The 18788-nt window shown below is 47.0% G+C and overlaps 2 protein-coding genes and 1 long non-coding RNA gene across 7 annotated transcripts in view; 2 read left to right on the forward strand and 1 right to left on the reverse strand.

The window, feature by feature from the left end:
* Positions 1–3731, forward strand: part of THOC2 (THO complex 2) — a 55446-nt gene extending 51715 nt beyond the window's left edge. The window contains 1 exon segment of the mRNA XM_037407668.1: positions 2872–3731. The gene's annotated coding sequence lies outside the window, so the exon portion shown is untranslated.
* A 2968-nt stretch (positions 3732–6699) lies between these two features.
* LOC119157285 lies at positions 6700–15031 on the forward strand. The gene is made up of 6 exons (XR_005107485.1): positions 6700–6735; positions 7822–7907; positions 8002–8237; positions 12817–12905; positions 13163–13402; positions 14978–15031. It is a non-coding gene; the product is annotated as an uncharacterized LOC119157285 (long non-coding RNA).
* Positions 13923–18788, reverse strand: part of GRIA3 (glutamate ionotropic receptor AMPA type subunit 3) — a 157682-nt gene continuing 152816 nt past the window's right edge. For 3 of the 5 annotated variants that reach the window (XM_037408044.1, XM_037408043.1, XM_037408042.1), the window contains 2 exons: positions 17096–17343; positions 13923–16469 (listed from right to left, as the gene is read on the reverse strand). In XM_037408044.1, coding sequence (XP_037263941.1) covers positions 17098–17343 — 246 coding nt within the window. In that variant the 3' untranslated portion in view covers positions 13923–16469; positions 17096–17097. The remainder of the gene's footprint in view (positions 16470–17095; positions 17344–18788) is intronic. The other 2 variants (XM_037408041.1, XR_005107484.1) reach the window with 2 other exon arrangements.

Raw genomic sequence — 18788 nt, forward strand, 5'->3', positions numbered from 1 at the left:
CTCCTTCCCCCATAATGATTGTACAGGTGCTCAACTTCTTTTGGGAAAGAAAAGGAAGGGGGGGAAAAAAAAAGAAAAAAAAAGGTGGGGGCGTCAGCAATGTTGCATGTTTGGCACTTTTTCCAAGAAAGGTTGCTGTACAAAAACAAAGGCGAATCTGTGTGATCCTGACAGCCATCAGTCTGTTGATAATATACCTGTTAATTAAGAATATCTCAACTAATATGTTGTAAACTCTAGTTTTGTATCCTTTTCTTTGATCTTTAACAAAAGCGCTAGCTTTTAAACCAAAGTGCTACATAGTGTAGTAAGTCAGTTCATTATCTCTGCTTAATCTTTTGTCTGATCAGATTTGAGAAGGAGGAAGCCAAAGGAAAAGTTTTACATGGAGACATTGACTATCTGCAGAAAGAAAAGCAACTTCAGAGTATTTTGAGTAACCCATCTTCAACCTGGAGCTTTCAGAACAATGAATTGTTCTTTGAAGCTAACAGAGGGTTTTTTTCCAGACCTATGTAAACTTATGGGTATTTAAATTTAGTTCTAGGGATATGAGAGTGGGGTTTTTTCTCCTCTTTGTATGTAGCCATTTTAAAAGTCTCGGAATGTTTCATTTTCAGTGATGTGGGAAGGAAAGTGCCCCAGTGAACTTAAAACTAGTTCACCTGAACTACCCAACTTGAGCCGTACACCACTACCAATCCTTCTGCATAAAGCAGCGGACAATTTTACATTTTAGAAAGTGTGTATATGTTGGGTAAACATGAAAATAACCGATAGTGTTCAACAGATGTTGAAGAATATGGCTTCTCTCTCCTTTTGCAAATTGTCCAAGTGCTTTATAATTCTTAGGTTTGTTCTCTGTTTACAATTGATGAACTGTTCCAGTTAAAAATTTGTGGGTTCTGTGAGCACTCAGAAGTGATGATAAGCTGAAGTGAAGTAGAAACAATTTTTTGATTCGGTCACATTTTTCGCAGCTTGAGATTATTTGCTTGCATAGAGTAGTTCTGTTCTGACTACTGAACTACATATAAGGCAGGTGGTTTTCCTTTTTTATCAGACAAACCAATACCGTTACAGAGAGGGGGGAAGACTGTTTTTAAATACGCAAGTCCTTTGTCTCAGATTTCGAAGAGGCTGAAAACTTACCTTGTTTTCATTGACTGTCTTGCTGATCTAGAAAGTGCACTACTTTTCAGACGTGATTTGTTATGAATCCCATTTAAAGGTGGGGGGAGGGGAATTTTTGCTGTGAGGGTGGTCAAAAACTAAGTTTGCCCACAGAGGTGATGGGGCTGCCAAGCTTAGGGTACCCAAAACTGATCTTGGCAGGCCACAGCCCTGAGCAACCTGCTCTACTTAGTTCTGCCTTTTCAGCAGATTTGGACTCAGTCTTCCGAGATTCCTTCTGAACCTCATTGTTTTTGTGAATCAATTATATGGGTGTCGTGTTTGAAAATACTTGAAAGTTTTGACATATAATATCACCTTAAGTGATACTTATTGGCTGCGGACTCAAATGAACATTACTTCTTTTAGTGGCTGTACTTGCTTTAGGTGTGAGAGAGACACCGTGACACAGTCCCAAGTTCTTCTGTTTGCCTCTAACTTAAACCAACAGGGACCAAATCTGAAAGGTGTAAAGACATAGCTGTTGGGAATTCTTCTCAAGAGGCCTGAGGATTATAGGATGGCTTATAGAACGCTTACAGGGGAGTGTTTAGATGAGGTCCAGCAAAACAGAAAACAAAATTTTGAGTTCTGAAATCTTCTGGTCATCTGGAAGTGCTTTCTGAAAAAGTCTCCACACATGGATTGTGGCCTCAAAAGACCAAATGGGAGCATTGTTGGAAAAAGGGTCTCAAGTTCCATTTGGTGACACTGCTTGAAGCGGAGGGCAGATGTGTGGAGGGGTTTTGGGTAATAAAGCTCATGCCGATACTCTGCCCTCCTTGGAGGGTGTTGGTAAAAAAAAGGATATGAGTTCGGGTTATTGCTTCTTAGTACTGTTTCTTTTTGGTTTATTTTCTTGAAATAATAGAAGATGCTTCTGTGAATAACTTCCAAACTGAAAATTATGAGCATTTTTTGGAGGGCATTTCAAGGAATTTTTTTACTCTGTCCTTCAGAGTGGATGGATCCCAGAGGTTCCCCTCACCCCATTTCTTTAAATGTTACTTTTTGGAAAAAAGAGGGGAAAAAAAAAAAGGTCATCTTGGTAGGTGAAGTTCACTACTGAGGACTTGCAGCTTTAATAATAAAATGTAAAGTTTTATCTTGATCAGCAGTTCAATGTAAAGTAACGATTGCCATCAATTAAAAAAGCAGAACTGCATTTTTACGAATGCATCATCATCATTTAAGCAACAAGTGCTTAAGTAAATGTCAGTTGCACAGTAAAACCTACCACTGGCTGTGCAGGGGCTAACTGGAGCATCTGGCCTCGAGTACTGACCGCACCCCATCATCTGTGTAGTGAAGTATGAAAAAATCCTTTTTACAGCGACATGGTTGTGGAATCTAATCCTGTGCTTCTGCTTGTTAAATCTTTTAGAACATTCTTCCTAATGTAAAATGTCTTACTGACTACATTTATTTCTTGCCTAATGTAGAGATAGTAACATTTTGAGAGGGTTGTACTTCTGAAATAAGCGACTACTTTTATCTTTACATTAGTGTTCCGCTACTTACTGTGCAGTGCTCACATTAAATACAGTTCTTGCTGTAGATTAAACTAGAGTTAGGGAATGACTGACTCATTAAAATAGTTCCATTTTTCCCCTCATTCTTTGAAATAAAATGCTAAGCTGTGAGATCAGTATTCATTTGAACTACATCTAATTTCAATTATGTATACCTTTGTTGCAGGTGAGATTGAAATGGGAAGATATCCAGCTGTGACCAGAAATGTATTTTCCAGAGTATAGATTGCACAGAAATTTGTGAATGAAGAGGACCCATCTGCATCTCCTTAAATTATTCAGTTCTCTGCTTTATTTCCCCATGCTGAGGATTTAATTGTTGTACATTACTGTATTTTTAACTTGTTGCTTAGTTTCTTACACATTTATTTTCAGTACCTGGCTGAAAGTGTTACCTATTCCATATTTTAGCACAATGTGCTGCAAACAAACAGTTGCCATAGTGCAAATGAGGTTTCATGTGTACAGAGTTCCACTTTAGGTTGTCAAAAATACTGCCTGAGTTTAGTAATTCTTTCAATCTGAAATGCATTCTTTTAGATGTTTGAAAACCACAAATAAACAGTTATTGAACCTTTTTGGATTTACCTCATTTAAACTCAGTTTTTATTTATTACTTGGCCTGTTTTTAATATCAGTAACTAAAAAAAAAAAGTCAAGTGGGAGCACTGTTTTCATGCAATGCTTAGGGATTATTTGTATATTGTGTACAACGTTGACTTGTTTAAAGAAAAAAGAATGAACCCTATCCCTTCCATCCCCACCTAAACCTGTGCTCAGTTGTCCCTTGCCACACCTTTTGTTTGTCATGTTGTTTTTAGATTGATTGGAAATGCTCTCTTCAAAACTGAAATAAATTAAGTTTCAATTACAGCTACAGGAGCTTTGTATTGCTGAACTTTAGTCTGAAAAGTTTCACAATGACATTTTTAAAAAAAAAAAAAAAAAGGAATTTTTTTATCTGCTGAATTCTACCAGTGTAACCTTTTTTCTAAATAAACAATAGTTTTCTCAATGGGTCGTAAATCATTCTCTGTGTGGTCACTTTATTGCTTTTTGTATCGCTATGAAAATGTGATGTGAGTTGGAATTGCGGGAGGGTGGTTTTGCTTACGGTGCTCTGTACCTGCTGGCTGAGCAGATGCAGAGGGTTCGTTGCATGGCGCGGTGCCTGCTGTAAGGGGACGGGTGTGCGCCGTGGTTTGGAGAGGCTCAGGGGTTTTGCCTTCCTGCCTTCAGTCAGTTTTACATCTTCCGAGGCATTTGTCCCTCATCCAAAGCTCATTGAAGTCTCTGGCAACCAACCCCCCATTTCCTGACTTAGGCAAGTTAGACTGCCTTAGAGGGTCTCAAAAATTTCTTGGTTTAGTTTGACCAGTTTAATGCCTGACAAGAAAGGGACGCTGCCTCTCTTCTGACGTAGCATGGTAGGTCACTTTGGTGAAGCTGCCATCTCGGATGTTCACATAGGTAAGAAATCCTCGGCTCTGGAAGTCTTCAGATACATTCATGACTGAATGTCCTTACCAAAGGGGTGGATTTCCTTCAGTAAAAACGACCACTAGTTTTGTGTTTTGTTTTGTTTTCAACTAGAAAACGTGGGTTGTGAAAGAACCCCTGTTCTGTGTTCTTTGCAGAAGGTGGCCTGGGTACAGCAGTTCATATGCCCAATAAATGTGTATTTACCAAAAAGCAGGAGTGCTGTTGCAGCTGCATTCTTGTTAAGTTTTGAAGATGGTGCATCTCTCATGCTCTTTCTTTACAACCAGCTCTCGCCCCAGGGACTGCAGGAGCGATTGAAACTTTGAGTGGGCTTGTGTCTCGTTTTTCCCGGAGCCCCGTGAAGCAGGCAGCTGCTGCAAGCCCCAGCTGAGCGCCCCTTTGCACTCAGCAGGTATGACAGGAGGAGAAGTGACCCGCAGGAGGGAAGCAAACTTCCCTTTTGGTGCCATTTAAACACCAAGTCGGCTGAATTGCAGTGTGAGACTGCACCAAGAAGTTCCTCTTCAGCCTCTTCTGTTTATTGCACCTTCTGTCTCCTTTTTAAATTCAGATTCTGTTGCTCATCCATTTGGTAGGGATCTGCTTTCTTTTCAGAACTGATACAATAAAAGTGCGTTGGGGTGTAGAGGAGAGGATCTGATGCCAGTGGGAGGTGTTTCACAATACTTGAGACTGCAGTATTAGTTAAACTGCAAAGCCTTACAGCCTTGGTCCTCGTGCAGCTTCAGAAGACGGTGAGCAGAAGTTGTGAGAGCTGCCACAGCCGCTGCCCAAAAGCTGGGGTGAAGTTTTCCTTTATTTTTAACAGGCATGGCAAATAGAAAGCTAATTGTAATCACTTTTTAATTTCAATTTTTTTTTAAAAAAAGATGAAGTCATGCAAGTTAAGGACCGGTTTCTTAGAGAGGTGTGTGGGATCTAAGTGGCTTAAGTGTTGTGAAGTGGTGATCTTGGTAACAAAGTGAGAGCTCTTGTCAGTATGACTTCTCCCAGCATTGTAATGAATTCCAGGCCCTATAATACTGGAATTATTAGAAAAAGGAGTGTGTTCTCACTTATTTTATGATCTCTAATGGGAGGGGATGATCATGTTTTTCAGGGTTACGTTTTCAGATTGGCAAGCAGAAAATCCATCCTGCCTGCTGGCCTGCGGTGGTTTGTACCGCTGCCATCACACCGGGCTCCGTTGCCGTAATTCTGCTGAGCACCGTGCTTGCAGCAGCAGTGATGCCATAAATGCTTTCTGTTGGCCATGTCCTCCCAGAAAGAAGTTCATTGATGCTCATTAGTGAAACTGATACAAATCAACTTAAGTTTATGCGAGGAGATTGGTCCTTATTGAACAGGTCTGGGAAATGGGGCTTGCTCAGGGGAAGTGTATAAAAGCATTTTTCTCAGAACAGAGTTGTATTAATAGATTTGAATGTTCAATGTTCTATTTATGTGAACTTTAAAAATAAAACCCACAAGGAGATAAAGAGGACATAAAAAACTTAAATCCTACTTGAAATGGTAAGTTGATTGCTGTATGCTGTGTTTAAACAACACTGGTTTGCTCTGTATGGAGCACCACACCTGTATTGCTTTTTCCTGCCCTGCTCTCCCCTATCCAAAAAAAAAATAAAATAAAAAATATATATATATGTAAGGAGCTTGATTTTCTGAGTCATTTCTTTGCTGAGGAGCCATCTTCAGTGACAGCCAGGAGTCTGTCTGCACATCAGCAGCAGGTCAAGCTGATGGGGCTCAATTGCTGTTTGTTCAGAATTTGCTTATAATGACTATTTTAAAACAGTGGAATGTGTGAGCTATGCTGTGTACTGAACTGATAGTGTCTTTTAACAGTGTCGAGCCTAATGAACCTTCAGCATGAATTAGTTGTTTTAACTGGTGGTTGAAACAATGGGCGGTTCACAACATCGGTGGCGCGGTGGGGCAAGTGTTTTGCTGACAACTTAACTTTTCAATAACTGCAAGATAGCAATTTTTTTTTCTTCCTTGAGAATTTTGTTTTTCAGTTTAAGAACTCCTTTGGCGTGCCCCTGTCTGCCTGAGGCGATGAGCCTGGGTGTTTTCAGAGGTGACGGGGATCTGAGCTATGGCCACGCCTGAGTGCGTGACACTGTTGACACTAAAGTAGATGACAGGACTGAGAGGAGATTTAGCATGTGCACGCTTAAAAATTACTGCCTTGTGAGGTGTGCTAACGATGCATTTTTAATTGCAGGAGATGATCTTGGCCTACAGGTACCGTCCACAAAGCAAATCAATTCGGTTTATTCCCAGGAGTGTTTAGAAATAGATTTTTTGCATGGATTCAACATTAACAAAACCAATCCTTTGGCAAATAGAATATTTCATCAGTGACCCGGATGAAGGGATGGAGCATACCCTCGGCAAGTTTGCGGATGAAGCAAAACTGGGAGGAGTGGCTGATACCCCAGAGGCTGCGCTGCCATCCAGTGAGACCTGGGCAGGCTGGAGAGCTGAGCCAAGAGGAACCTCATGAAGTCCAACAAAGGCCAGTGTAAGGTCCTGCACCTGGGTAGGAGCAGCCCCATATACCAGTACAGGCTGGGGCTGACCTGCTGGGGACAGCTCTGTGGGGATCTGGGAGTCCCGGTGGACAGCAAGTTGCCCATGGGCCAGCAGTGTGCCCATGTGGGCAAGGAGGCCAGTGGGATCCTGGGGAGCGTTGGGAGGCGCATGGCCAGCAGGTCCAGGGAGGTGGTCCTCCCCCTCTGCTCTGCCCTGGTGAGGCCACATCCGGAGTGCTGGGCCCAGTGCTGGGCTCCCCAGTTCAAGAGGGCCAGGGAACTGCTGGAGAGGGTCCAGTGGAGGGCTGCAAAGACGATGAGGGGGCTGGAGCATCTCCCTTGTGAGGGGAGGCTGAGGGAGCTGGGCCTGGGTACCCTGGAGAAGGGAAGGCTGAGAGGGGTCTCATCAGTGCCTACAAACATCTTCAGGGCGAGTGTCAAGAGGATGGGGCCGGGCTCTTCCCAGTGGAGCCCAGCGACAGGACGAGGGGCAGTGGGCACAAACCGCAGCACAGGCGGTTCCAGCTGAACGGGAGGAAGGAGTTCTTCACCCCGAGGGTGGCAGAGCCCTGGGACAGGCTGCCCAGAGAGGGTCTGGGGGCTCCTGCTCTGGAGACGTTCCCAGCCCGCCTGGCCGTGACTGTGCAACCTGCTGTAGGTGACCCTGCTGTAGCAGGGGGCTGCACTGGGTGGTCTCCAGGGGTCCCTCCCAACCCTGACCGTTCTGTGATTGTGGGATTTGCTGACTATAATGATAAAAAAATAGCCTTTTTGTATCGAGTGTTAGTACTATTGAACACAGAGACTTACTTGTCTTTTAAATATTGTGTGGGTTTGGGATGGTTGGTTTTGTGGTCTTTTTTTGGGGTTGTTTTGTTTTGTTTTAAATATAATCCAGAGAAAGGGAACTTGGACCAAAACTTGAGCATCCCCGGTGCCTCTGTGATCTGGTCAGTTAGTGCCTTCAGTAATCTGGGAATCTGGCTGTATGTGAAAATACCGAATATTAAGAAATTGCGGTGCTTATAGACTTGTTTGGTAAAGCTCTTCTGATGAGCTTTGTCCTTATTAATTAGAGGTGACTTCTGAATGAATCAGAGAAGATTACAAACCTTTGTCCTGCAGTGCAAGAAAGACACAGACAAATTGGGAAGGGAATCAGGTGAGAGTTACCCACCTCATTAGAGGTGGGGAAGAATTACAAAAAAGGTGAGTATCCAAGCTAAATACTCAGGCACTTTTAATTAACTCATTAGGGCAGTCTAAAATGAAATACTTCCATCAAAGTCACCCTAGTCCTTGGAATTTATTGGTATGTGAGGAAGTTGAGGCTGCGGTCGGGTGTGCACGAGGCAGCCAGCTGGGGCTGCAGCAGTCGATCCCCCCCCGGAGCTGTCACACCGAGATGGGTGAAGAAAAGGTCCCCCTGGGACCTCCTGCGGTGACCTCCGAATGGAACAGGAGGACTAGCTGTCAGCCCAGATGCCTAAAGGTGAGTTGAAACAATCATTTAAAAAATGCTGCCCCAGCAGGAGGGCTGGTCCCTCACCTGGGCTGCCGGCTGGCGGGGTGCTCAGCGGTGGTGGGCAAGGAGAAGGGATGTGGGATGAGGGATGCGGGATGCAGGATGCTCACCCTGTTGCTGGCGTGGCAAGCGTAGAGCTACATTGGGAGCAAACTGCGGCGGGCAGAAAGGAATCGCTGACCTTTGTGCCAGCACGTTGTAGGTGAGAACTCCAGCTGTGCCCTGCCCTGCCCTGGCTGCCCCAGGGGGGCTGTGGGGACAGTGTCTCACCAAGTTCATGCCTATGGGAGGGTTTTGTGTGTGTGTCCCCCAAAAAAACTTGTCAAAACCAAGCTGTGTGTTCTCCCCTGTGTGGCTCTCTGCAGGGACTCAGCTGGATGTGAGGAGACACCAGGGAGTGTTTAGGGGTGCCTGGTGGTGGGAGCTGTATACAGCTCGTGGTGGTGGTGGGGGGGGCAGTCCAAAGACCTTGAATGGAGTGGGCAGGTGAGAGAGGAGCTCCAGCACTGCACCCTGCCACCGTCCTGGCGCACGGTCCGGGGGAAAACCTGCTACAAAGCACCCGTGGATTAAACCCCATTTGTGGTGTGGCCTGTCTGATGTGATGTTCTAATCACTCCGTGTAATCGGCAGCATCTGTGATAGGTCATAGCTTCAGCTATTTTATAATAAGCTATTTTGCCTGACTATGGCAAACTTCCCTTGTTTAAAGGGCAGGGGAATATTAAATAAATATCATTTATATTTATTTGCCTCAGATCAAACTGTGGCTCTTACATTAATTTTGTAGGTTTTTGGTAATTAGTCTGCTCAGTCCATATTTGGAATTCAAATCCAGTAGTTGTTAAAAAGCTTTGAATGATATTAAAATCTGCTCCCTGAGCACACAGCAAACACCTCCCTCTCCGAAAATGCCAGCCTGAAAGGGGTGACAGCTGCTGGCGGGGGGGCGCTGGGCAAATGGAGGTGGGCTTGAACGGGTGCCCAGCCTGGGTGCTGCTGGACTGGAAGCGGATGGGCTCCTGGGACCCCCCTTTCCTATGGGGTCCTGCTGGGCTTGGGGGTCTCCCAAGCATGTGGATGGGCACAGAGACCCCTGGGCTGGGGTCTGCAGGGGCCAGGGCTCCAAGGGGGTTCAGCCTGCCAGGGCTGGGGCTTCGGGGGTGCTGGGGCTCTGGGAGGGGGCGGGGGGCTGCAGGGGGGGCTCTGGGGGCTGGGGCTGGCAGCGACGGGGGCTCGGGGGCTCTGCGGGGGCCGGGGGCTCTGCGGGGGCCGGGGGTAGGGGGGGCAGCGGCGCTTCCCACCCCGAGCGGCCGCTGCATGTCAGTGTTGCTCCGGGCACCGGCAGCGGCCGCGTCCCGCTGCTGCCCCGCGGGGCTGTGAGGGCTTCCCCGCGGGGGGGGGCACAGCACCGCTGGGGGGGGGGGGGGCACAGCACCGCGGGGGGGGGGGGGCAGCACCGCGGGGGGGGGGGGGGCAGCACCGCGGGGGGGGGGGGGCACAGCACCGCGGGGGGGGGCACAGCACCGCGGGGGGGGGGCAGCACCGCGGGGGGGGGGCAGCACCGCGGGCACTCAGAGCACCGCGGGGGGGGGGCAGCCCCGGGGCCACACGCCGCTCCTCGGGGCCCAGACGGTGCTTTTTTGCACGGGGCAGCGGGGGCCAGGGGGGTGGCCGGCCCCTCCCCCGCGGCTTCCAGGCGCCCCCCCGGGCCGCCCCTGTCCCGCTCGGTGCCCGCAGGAGGGCGGCCCCCGGCCCCCCAGCCCCGGCGGGCAGGCACTGCCTGCAGCGCCGCTTTTCCGTGCCTTTCATCGATTTCTGATGTTACATCATACGTTTTCCTACTCCTTGCAGCGTATCAAGCACCTGCCACGCGCTCATTAATTGGTCAATTACTTTATTTATATGCTAAACATTATCTAAAGCACCAGTCATTACCGGCGTCCTGGCTGTGGTTTGTGTTGTGCATTTTTTATAGGTTTTATGTGCCTTGCCCCGGCTCTGCTGTCAGGGCTGGGGGACCTGCCTGGGTCCCTGCCAACCCTTCGGGGAGCAGCCACAGCTCAGGCCCCCACACTGGGAGGGTGGCTCACCCCCGCCCCCCAGCCCCCCACCCCCCAGCCTGCACCCAGCTCCCCCTCTCCCAGCCCCAGCCCCCTCCCAGAGCCAGCGCCTGTCGCCCATGCTTGGTGTCTGCCGCAGCACTGGGGTAAAGACAGCAAGGCCTGAAATTGCAACAAACATGATGGGAGAATCCCCTGTAAGCGTTTGCTGGGACAGAGCAGGTGCCGCTGCTCATCCTTGTGTCAATCCTTGTCTGCTGCTGCAAATTGGCTCGGAGCTCACCTTTAGCTGTCAGCTCTGCTGGCGATGTCACCAGCCTCTTCGGCAGCCAGGAAAGCCTCTGTGCCGCTGGAAAGCCTCTGCTCATCCTGGCCTCCCCTCTCCCCGCTTCTCCTGACGCCTTCCCCGCTCTGCCTGCCCTTCCTGCTCTCCTGATTACAAGTTACCGTGGAGTAGGAGCTTGTCCTCTTGCTCTTCTGCAAGATGGCCTGTCATCCTAAAATGCCATAGCTATCATAAATAATTTAGGGCTAACGCTTCAATGTTTGAAAAGGCAATAAATAAATACTTGGTGTGCGCACGAAGGTTTCATTATCCCGCTCTCGGTGTCAGCCTGCGGCCGCACGGGCACCCAGCGCGTCAGGCTGCCGCTGCCCCAGTGGCCCCCAAAGCCGTGCCGTGCCTTAGCAGCTATGCTAGGCAGGAGCAGGGATGGAGAGCCTGGTGGCAGGGATGGGGCGGGGGGTTTGCTGGCCTTAAGGTGGGGATGGCAGCTCCTTTGCTCCAACTCCCCTCCCCAGGTACCAGCATGGTGCCCGGCTGCTCCTCTCCTCGCGGGGCAGCTGCCGCTGATGCCCCTGCGGGAAGCTGGAACGTGCTGCCGGTGCTCTTGCAGCAATGCCGCCATGCTACAAACCCTGCTCTAGCGATGACGTGAAATGCAGAGAGCCTGGGCGCAGAGCCAGAGCAGGGCTGCTGGTGGGCTTTGAGCCTCCCTGTCGGGCACCACACTGGGTGGTGGGGCTCCAGCCTGGGGCTCCTGGGCCAGGTGAGCTATGGTAGTGGCTACCCCAACGCCACCGGCGTTAGCCCATGGTGTGACACCAGCCTGGGCCTCCCCTGCAGCCCCGGTGACGTGGGGGCACCAAGCACAGCGCGTGTTGGGGATGGGCGCTGCTGCTCCTCTGGGCACTGTCCTTCCTGACACCAATTTTAGATGTATTACGTTATGAGTTAATATTACTTTGAAATTTATAATATCCATGAAAATATTATCTCTGTACTTAAATCCTTGAGTTTAATTGAATAGAGCTATCATTATCTGGAGCTTGTTTATGTATTGCTGCCTGCAAAATAGAGTCAATTTTCCAGACTGAGATGATGAATCTGAGCACCGAAGACATTTTGTAATTTAATTTTAATAACCATGACGTATTATTATTTTAATAACCATAAATAATATTTTTTTAAATAAAATAATGTTGTAGTGCTTTGCACAAAACCTTGGAAGGAAAACTACGCCATAATAATACAGTGGGAGTTGTGCTACGGTTTGTTAGTGTTATTTTGTTGTCGGATGTACTCTTTGCTGCTACCAGTTTGGGTTTTTTTAGGTTTGAACTTGAACACAGTTTGGGCTCATTTTGCTCCCACGATGGCTCTGGAAGCTGCATGGCTCACTCTGAATTTTTCTTGATATTATTTCCCTCCAAAAGTCTAGAGGCGAAGCCACTTTGGGGTGTGTTAGAAGCCCGCGTCCCTGGGCTGCGGCACTAGCTGTTCTGCCTTTGCTGCAGCGTGTTGTTGCAAAGTCCAGGGTTTTGGCCCAACGTGCACCATCCCTGCAGCCCAGGGAGGCTCCAGGGCCCCGTCAGCCCCAGGATGGCAGGACCTGCTCCTGCACCTCATCCCTGTGGCCATGGCCCCGCGTGGGGCTGTCCCCCACCCTCGTTCAGCCTGATGCATATTTATGGACAAAACTTCACACCCATTTTGCTGGGATTTGGTGGCGCCGTGCCAGGGTTAGTTAGCCAGCAGCCTCCATTGCCCTGTGGCTCTCACTCTCCCAGCTCGATGCTGGGGCTCTGCAGGCGAGTCAAGCCCCGCCAGCAGCGGCACGTTGCGGTGGGTACCCGGCGATGGGAGCATTGCTCAGCATCCCGTCGGGAGCAGCTCAGGACTGCGCTCTAGAAAAGTGTAGCCCACTCATGTTGGCCTGGTCGTTGAATGTGAAATGAAAGATAAAGGACAGAACAGTATTTTTTTCATGCCTCCCTGCATTCGTTGTGTGGGCACTTTACATATAAATAGGCTCATTTCAGCGAGGGCTCCCCCCAAGGCCAAGGTGAGGGATGCTGTGTCCCTGCAGTAGGGCTGGCCCTGCACCGAGCCCTCTTCTCACCCCCTAAACAACCTGAAACCTTCAGCCCTTTAGGGTCAAATAATTGTTTACTGCTTTTACTTAGCCCTTGCTTATTCCTAGGCTTGTTTTGCTGAAGACCTGGCTGAAGACGCACAGAAGGGCTCAGCCCCTGCATCCCACCGCTGCGCTCACATGCACCAAGAGCCAAGGTGGGACCCTAAATGTCAAGAACCCTAAACAAGACCCTAATGTCTCTGCCATTAGAGGCTGCCCACTGGGGAAAGGTATCAATGTGACCGCCATGCATGTTTTTCCCTGAGGTCCCACCAAAGGGATGTCCAGGCAGCTTGTCTGGTTGGGCTTCAGGGTGAACTTTGCCAGCAGGTACCAAGTGGTGACTCAGGTCCCATGCCCACCAGCAGCGCTATCTGCCCAAGCCCTTTGATGTTGGATTTTTCTTTTTCAGATGATCTCTACATCCCCAGCCACCCAAATGAAGCCGTGTGCTGCTCCAGCTCACAGGGGAGCACCGCCTGTGGTGCCCAGGGAGCACGGTGGGAGCTGGTTCTTGATGGGGACCACGAGGTTGGTTGGCTGGGGGTACCCCTGATGGGTGCGATTGGGAGCACATCGGTTGTTTCGTACTGAGATTACTTCCTATGGTTCATTGCTTGTGGCGACTTGGAAAAACCGAACTCTGGCAGAGGTAAGCTCAATAAATTAGAGTCAGGACCAGCTGCAATGTTGGGTGTTGGGTGGGTTTTTTTGTTCTTTTTTTTTTTTTTAAAAAAGCATTGCTAAAAATGTGGGAATTGCAGGAAAAGACATCTATATAGTCAACATTTGAGGAATTTATTTACCCGCACTGGTGCCCACTGCAGGGGCAGGGCATAGCATCCCCCTCCCTGGCTGCAGCCCCAGGGGCTCTCTCTTGCCCCTTCCCCCCTTCCCTGCAGGATGCCCTTCAGACCTGGCCACAATCAACCAGTTTTATCTCAGCAAGAAAAAAAAAAATAGTTTGCAGGGCACGGAAACGGAAACACACATTTCCCAGCAGCATCCTCTGTTCAGTGGTGTGGGTGAAGCATCAGTGGCATCCTCTGCCCCAAACAAAATACCTGCAGGGCATCCCAAAGAGAGCGAGGTGAGCTTCCTGGCCAAAGGGATATCAGGAGGCAGGGATTCTCTCTCCTCTGGTGAAAAGATCAGTGGGCTCTTTCATTTTTTTTTTTTTCTTTACAGTTTTATTTACAAAATGTATTAAAACTCTTTGTACAACACCTCATTAAAATGAGGCTCAGTAATTGATGCCCACACATGCAGTTTATGCTTTTACAGCCATTAGTTTGCTTGGCAATTTTTCTGCTCACTGAAGTGCAGTTTCAACGACCAAAAATAGGAACTTAAATTACAAAAAAAAAACCAAAACCAAAAACAAAACAAAAAAAAAAAAAAAAAGGAGGGAAAAAAGTAGAAAAAGGAAAGAACCCCCAAATCCCCCAAAGCAAAACAAATGAAAAAATATACGGAAACAAATCAACGTGAGACTACTGCCGAACTTCCGATAGCTTGAAGTTGGTAGCTGGAATTGGTAAGCACTCAACACGTTTTGTTTTAGCTTTACATGCAAGTTTAAAAAATATCGAACCATTTACCAAACTCCCTTCACCGGTGTGAAGCCTCCACTCTTAAAAATTGATCTGATAAACATACATCTTTTATACAGCTTTTAAGAAAAATGTTTGTTTTAAATACATCTCATAACTGCACAGCTTTAGCTCGCCCTTGCTGGGGACGTGATTGCGTTCAGAAGTTGAAAAAAAAATCACAGTTTCATGAAAAGAAAATGAAAACAAACCAACAATTTTTGTCAATATCTTGTTAAAAACTTGATCAATAAATTATTCTCCTATGAGCTTTTAAAATTATTTTATATTACATTTTGTTGGAAATACTTATTTTTAACAAGAATTTCCCCGTATTTTTTTTTTTTTTTAAATCCTATTAAAAGTTCAAATCTATCATCAGCAAACTAAATGCCTAAGGGTCAGACTGCTTTAAATGATTTTCCTTTTTCATTGTATGTTACTGATGAAATAAAACTCTATAGTAAACTACAGAAAATACATATTGTCGATTAGAGGTAATTAGTATGCAGATATTCCATTGAACATTTCCCAGGTGACTGACAATATGTTTAAAGGTGTGGTTGTGTTTTTTTTTTTTGTCTTTTGCTTTTTTTATTTATTTATTTATTTATTTATTTATTTTTATTTAAAAGATGAAGTTAAGTAGTTTCCGGGCAGAGGTTCAAGGCTGAAATGCTGCTGCTAAGACGTTGGATGTGAGTAATAGTGAGCCCCTACCTGTAGCAGTGCTGGCTGGAGCGCGGTGTTCTCTGCAAGGAGAGGGCAAGGACGGGAGCATCCTCTCACCAGTAGCCATGAAACAAGAGTTGGCAGGAGCCGGTATAATATAACAGTACGAGCAGGAGTCATGTTAGATCGCTTAATATTACTCTGGAACTGCAGCTCTAATTTGAGTTACTATCCTCTTTCCTTACTTCTGTTGTAAAAGGACCGTTACCGAGAAGCATTAGCTGAGCACAGTGCTAGTTGTGGGAGAACTCGGGTGAAGCAGAAGCAGGCTGGGCAAAACTAACCTGCACTTCTCTTGCTTCATTGCTTGATATTAAATAGTGAATTAAAATGCAAATGCGCAGCAAGAAAAGAGATATATGGTCTGAACCTAAACAGCAAGTAGCTTTTTTTTTTTTTTTCTTTTTCTTAAAAGCCACCCAATGTCATTTTAATAAAGCACCTGTAGGTATGCCTGATGATAGTTTAAAAAAAAAAAAAAAAAGGAATGCAATATTTTCTGCCCACACTTTAGCTACCTTGTCAAGAAATTAATTTACTGATCTGGAAGCAAGACATGCAGTTCCACAAATTACTTTCTTTTGGATTTACAGATTCACAGTCATTGACCTCAACTGGCTTTAATGCACAGATTCTTTTCTTCAGGTGTTACACCTTTTACTGCTATACAAAATTGCTCAAATTAGCTGGAGAGTGGCTCGGAAAAAAAATAAAATCACACCACTGGTAAGTAAATACTGAAACATCTTGACATCAGCTCATACAAGCAGTGACAGGCCAGTCCATGTTCGCACGCAGCAGATTTCTGAGGCTTTGTGTCAGGAGGAGTTTCATAATTTGATACGATTGGGGTGGCTGATGAAACCAGCTGCGGTTTGCTTTCAGGACACAAGTTCATTTACTGTGCAGTGGTATCAAAGAATGGCTTTTGTTGCACTGATTTTTTTACAAGAAATTTTTTTCACATACTAATATCTTGTTACCAGTCTTTTCCTTTCCTTTTTCTCCTTCTCTTTTCTCTTTTTATTCTTTTCTCTTTTCTTTCCTTTCCTTCTTTTCTCTTTTCTCGTTCCTTTTTTCTTTTTAATCTTTTTTCTTTTCCTTTTCTTTTTTCTTTTCTCTCCTCTTTTCTCTTTTCTTCTTTTTACTTTTTCTTATTTCAAGCAAAGCAAGAATATTTCGGTGATGGTTTGCATTGTTGTGAGTCTCAGAGTCTTCCATAAGGCACTGAAGGAAAAAATATCAGTTTTTCCCTATTAAAAGTACATTGCACCATCATCAATGCGTGTCATGCCTGACACCTCAGAGAGAGTACGACTGGCTCAGGTGGTCCAAATCCATGAAGTAGCCACATTCTCTGCTGCTTCTCCTCTTGCGTGCTGTCAGGGTGAGGATCTATAATAAAACCAGAAAGATTTCATCACTGCCCGGCAGCAAGGGGCAGGGAGGCGCAGTCTGTGGGCGATGGGCTAACCAGGCTTTGCCAGAGTTGCTTTTCGGCAGTTCAGCTCTGCCTTTCACACTTTAGAAAATGGCATTTCTAGCGCAGACTTTATTGCTCTACTGTAGTTTTTTTTTGAGACTTCCTAAAAGCACTTACCTGACCTGATTATAGCTTGAAAAATAAAGGGGAAGAGGTGACTGGCCAGAGAGATGCGCCTCCTGCTTACGGTAATTTTTAAAGCAATTAACAAAACACTTTTTTATGTGCTGAAACTAGCCCAGCGCTGGAGAGAGGAGTTACTTCAGCACAAAGCCAGCTATCGCTGTTTGTAATGCAGGCCCAAGGTACCCAGCTTACTTCTGTGCAGGGGAGGAATTTAAATCATGTGTACCAGCTCTGAGGCTGCCACCGGCCGATGTCTGAAAAGCCCTTTTGCAGCAGTCCGCTGGGGGAGGCACACAACAAAAGAGCACACACCCCTTGAAAAGAGAAAGAAAGAAAGAAAGAAGGAAAGAAAGAAAGAAAAGAAGGAAGGAAGAAAACCCAGAGGGTTTCGGTTCCTGGCCCGTAGCCGTACCCCTAGATTTTCACACTTTCTGTTCCGTACACGTTGTAGCCTTCTCTGTACGTAGCGTAATTCTGGGTGTTGGTGGCAGGAGCAGGTTTGAAGTTCTGCGTGTTCTTGGTGAGTTTCATTCGCTTGGACTCGGCCCGCGACTTGTAGCAGAACTCGATGAGTGCCACCATCATGGCCAGCCCGAGGCCTCCCACAAGGATATAGAAAACCCCGGCCACATTGCTCAGGCTCAGAGCGCTCGTCTTGTCCTAAGAGAAACGAGCCATGCTGTTAGTTTTGCACCCAGGAGCAGGCAGGCAGACAGACAACAGGCTATGTGCACTCAGCCCTAGCTGGAATAGCTACGCTCACAGCGTTTAGTGTCCCGCTCGTGGCTCAGTGCTGTCCCCCCGTCTCCCACCCAAAGCGGGCAAAACCCTGGCCGACTCCAAGGCGATGAGATTTTTTTATTTTTTTTTGGCCACTGACTTCCCCAGGCCTGCAGCATCCCAGAGCAAACCTGGCTACGGCCGAGCATCCCTGGTGGCAGAGGCACCTTGGGAAGGCTCCGACGGGGAAAGCAGTGGCTGTGTAGAACAGCAGGTTTTACCAAAGGCCACTATAAAACGAGACAAAGGAAAACCCAAACCACTGCACGCTCGGTTTTGGTGAATGTAGATAAAATTATTGAGATGCTGCTAAACTTATCTACCTTTTTTTTCCAACAGTTATGAAAAAGAAACCACACCAAACCACCCTAGGAAGACGGTCAGTTACTTTAAGGTCAAGCAGCAGAGCCCTCAGCTAAACTAGCACCTGTGGTGACCGAGGGAGGGTGAGTTACCAAATAAAACTGGTCATTGCAACACAAAAAGATGCTGCCCAGGGTTTACCTTCCTTCAATACATGTCAGATGGGGGAGAAGGCTTGCATTTGTAAAACCGGGATTCTGTAAGCGGATTAGAGAGCTGCAACCCTTTTGCTGCTGCAGGGCTGGCTGGCTGGGTGCGGGAGGGATGCCGGCGGGCAGGGTGCCTGGCCGGAGCCCTGTGGCAAGGGGCTGTGCCCTGGGAAGACTCTTGCTGATGGTGCTTGGTTTATGAGCATCTCCAGGGACAGCAAAAGTTGCACGTAGTCAGAATAAAATAGGATCTACCTTGTAAGTGCCTGTGCGTTTCACAGGCAGTTTGGATAGATGCGGTTGTAGCCAACAGCCTGCTGTTGAAGCTAAAGGTATGATTCATTTACACCCCTTCTCAATCACCGTTGCCTTCTGCAGCTGCTGTGCATTCGGATGTCCCATGACCCCAAATTTACCTCGTACAACAGCCACAGGGTGATGCCCTAAGCAACTTCCAGCCCAGCTGAAATCAATGAATTTTTATTTTTGGCTTTGATGGAACTTGCAATCGTCCTCTGACACTGAGAGGGTGCTTCCAAATTATAGTTTTCTGTTTGAGTGATTATAGAGAGCTCTTCCACAGGCACCAGAGGCGTTAGGCACTCGGCTGCGACTGATTTCAGCTGGAGCTGGATTTCTCCTTCTCTTGGTGTCCTTGATAATGTCCTTTACTCCAACAAGCCCAGCACTTCTACAGCGCTCTTCTCAATGGCTCTATAAGCATTAAAAAAAATAAATAATCCTCTGTGTTTTCTTTTAACTGACATGTGTAAAGAAATATTTCTTGCATTTAAGTGTGCGGCTATGGGGTTG

Source organism: Falco rusticolus, chromosome 14 (genome assembly GCF_015220075.1).
Source record: "Falco rusticolus isolate bFalRus1 chromosome 14, bFalRus1.pri, whole genome shotgun sequence".
In the NCBI taxonomy this organism is placed as follows: Eukaryota; Metazoa; Chordata; class Aves; order Falconiformes; family Falconidae; genus Falco; species Falco rusticolus.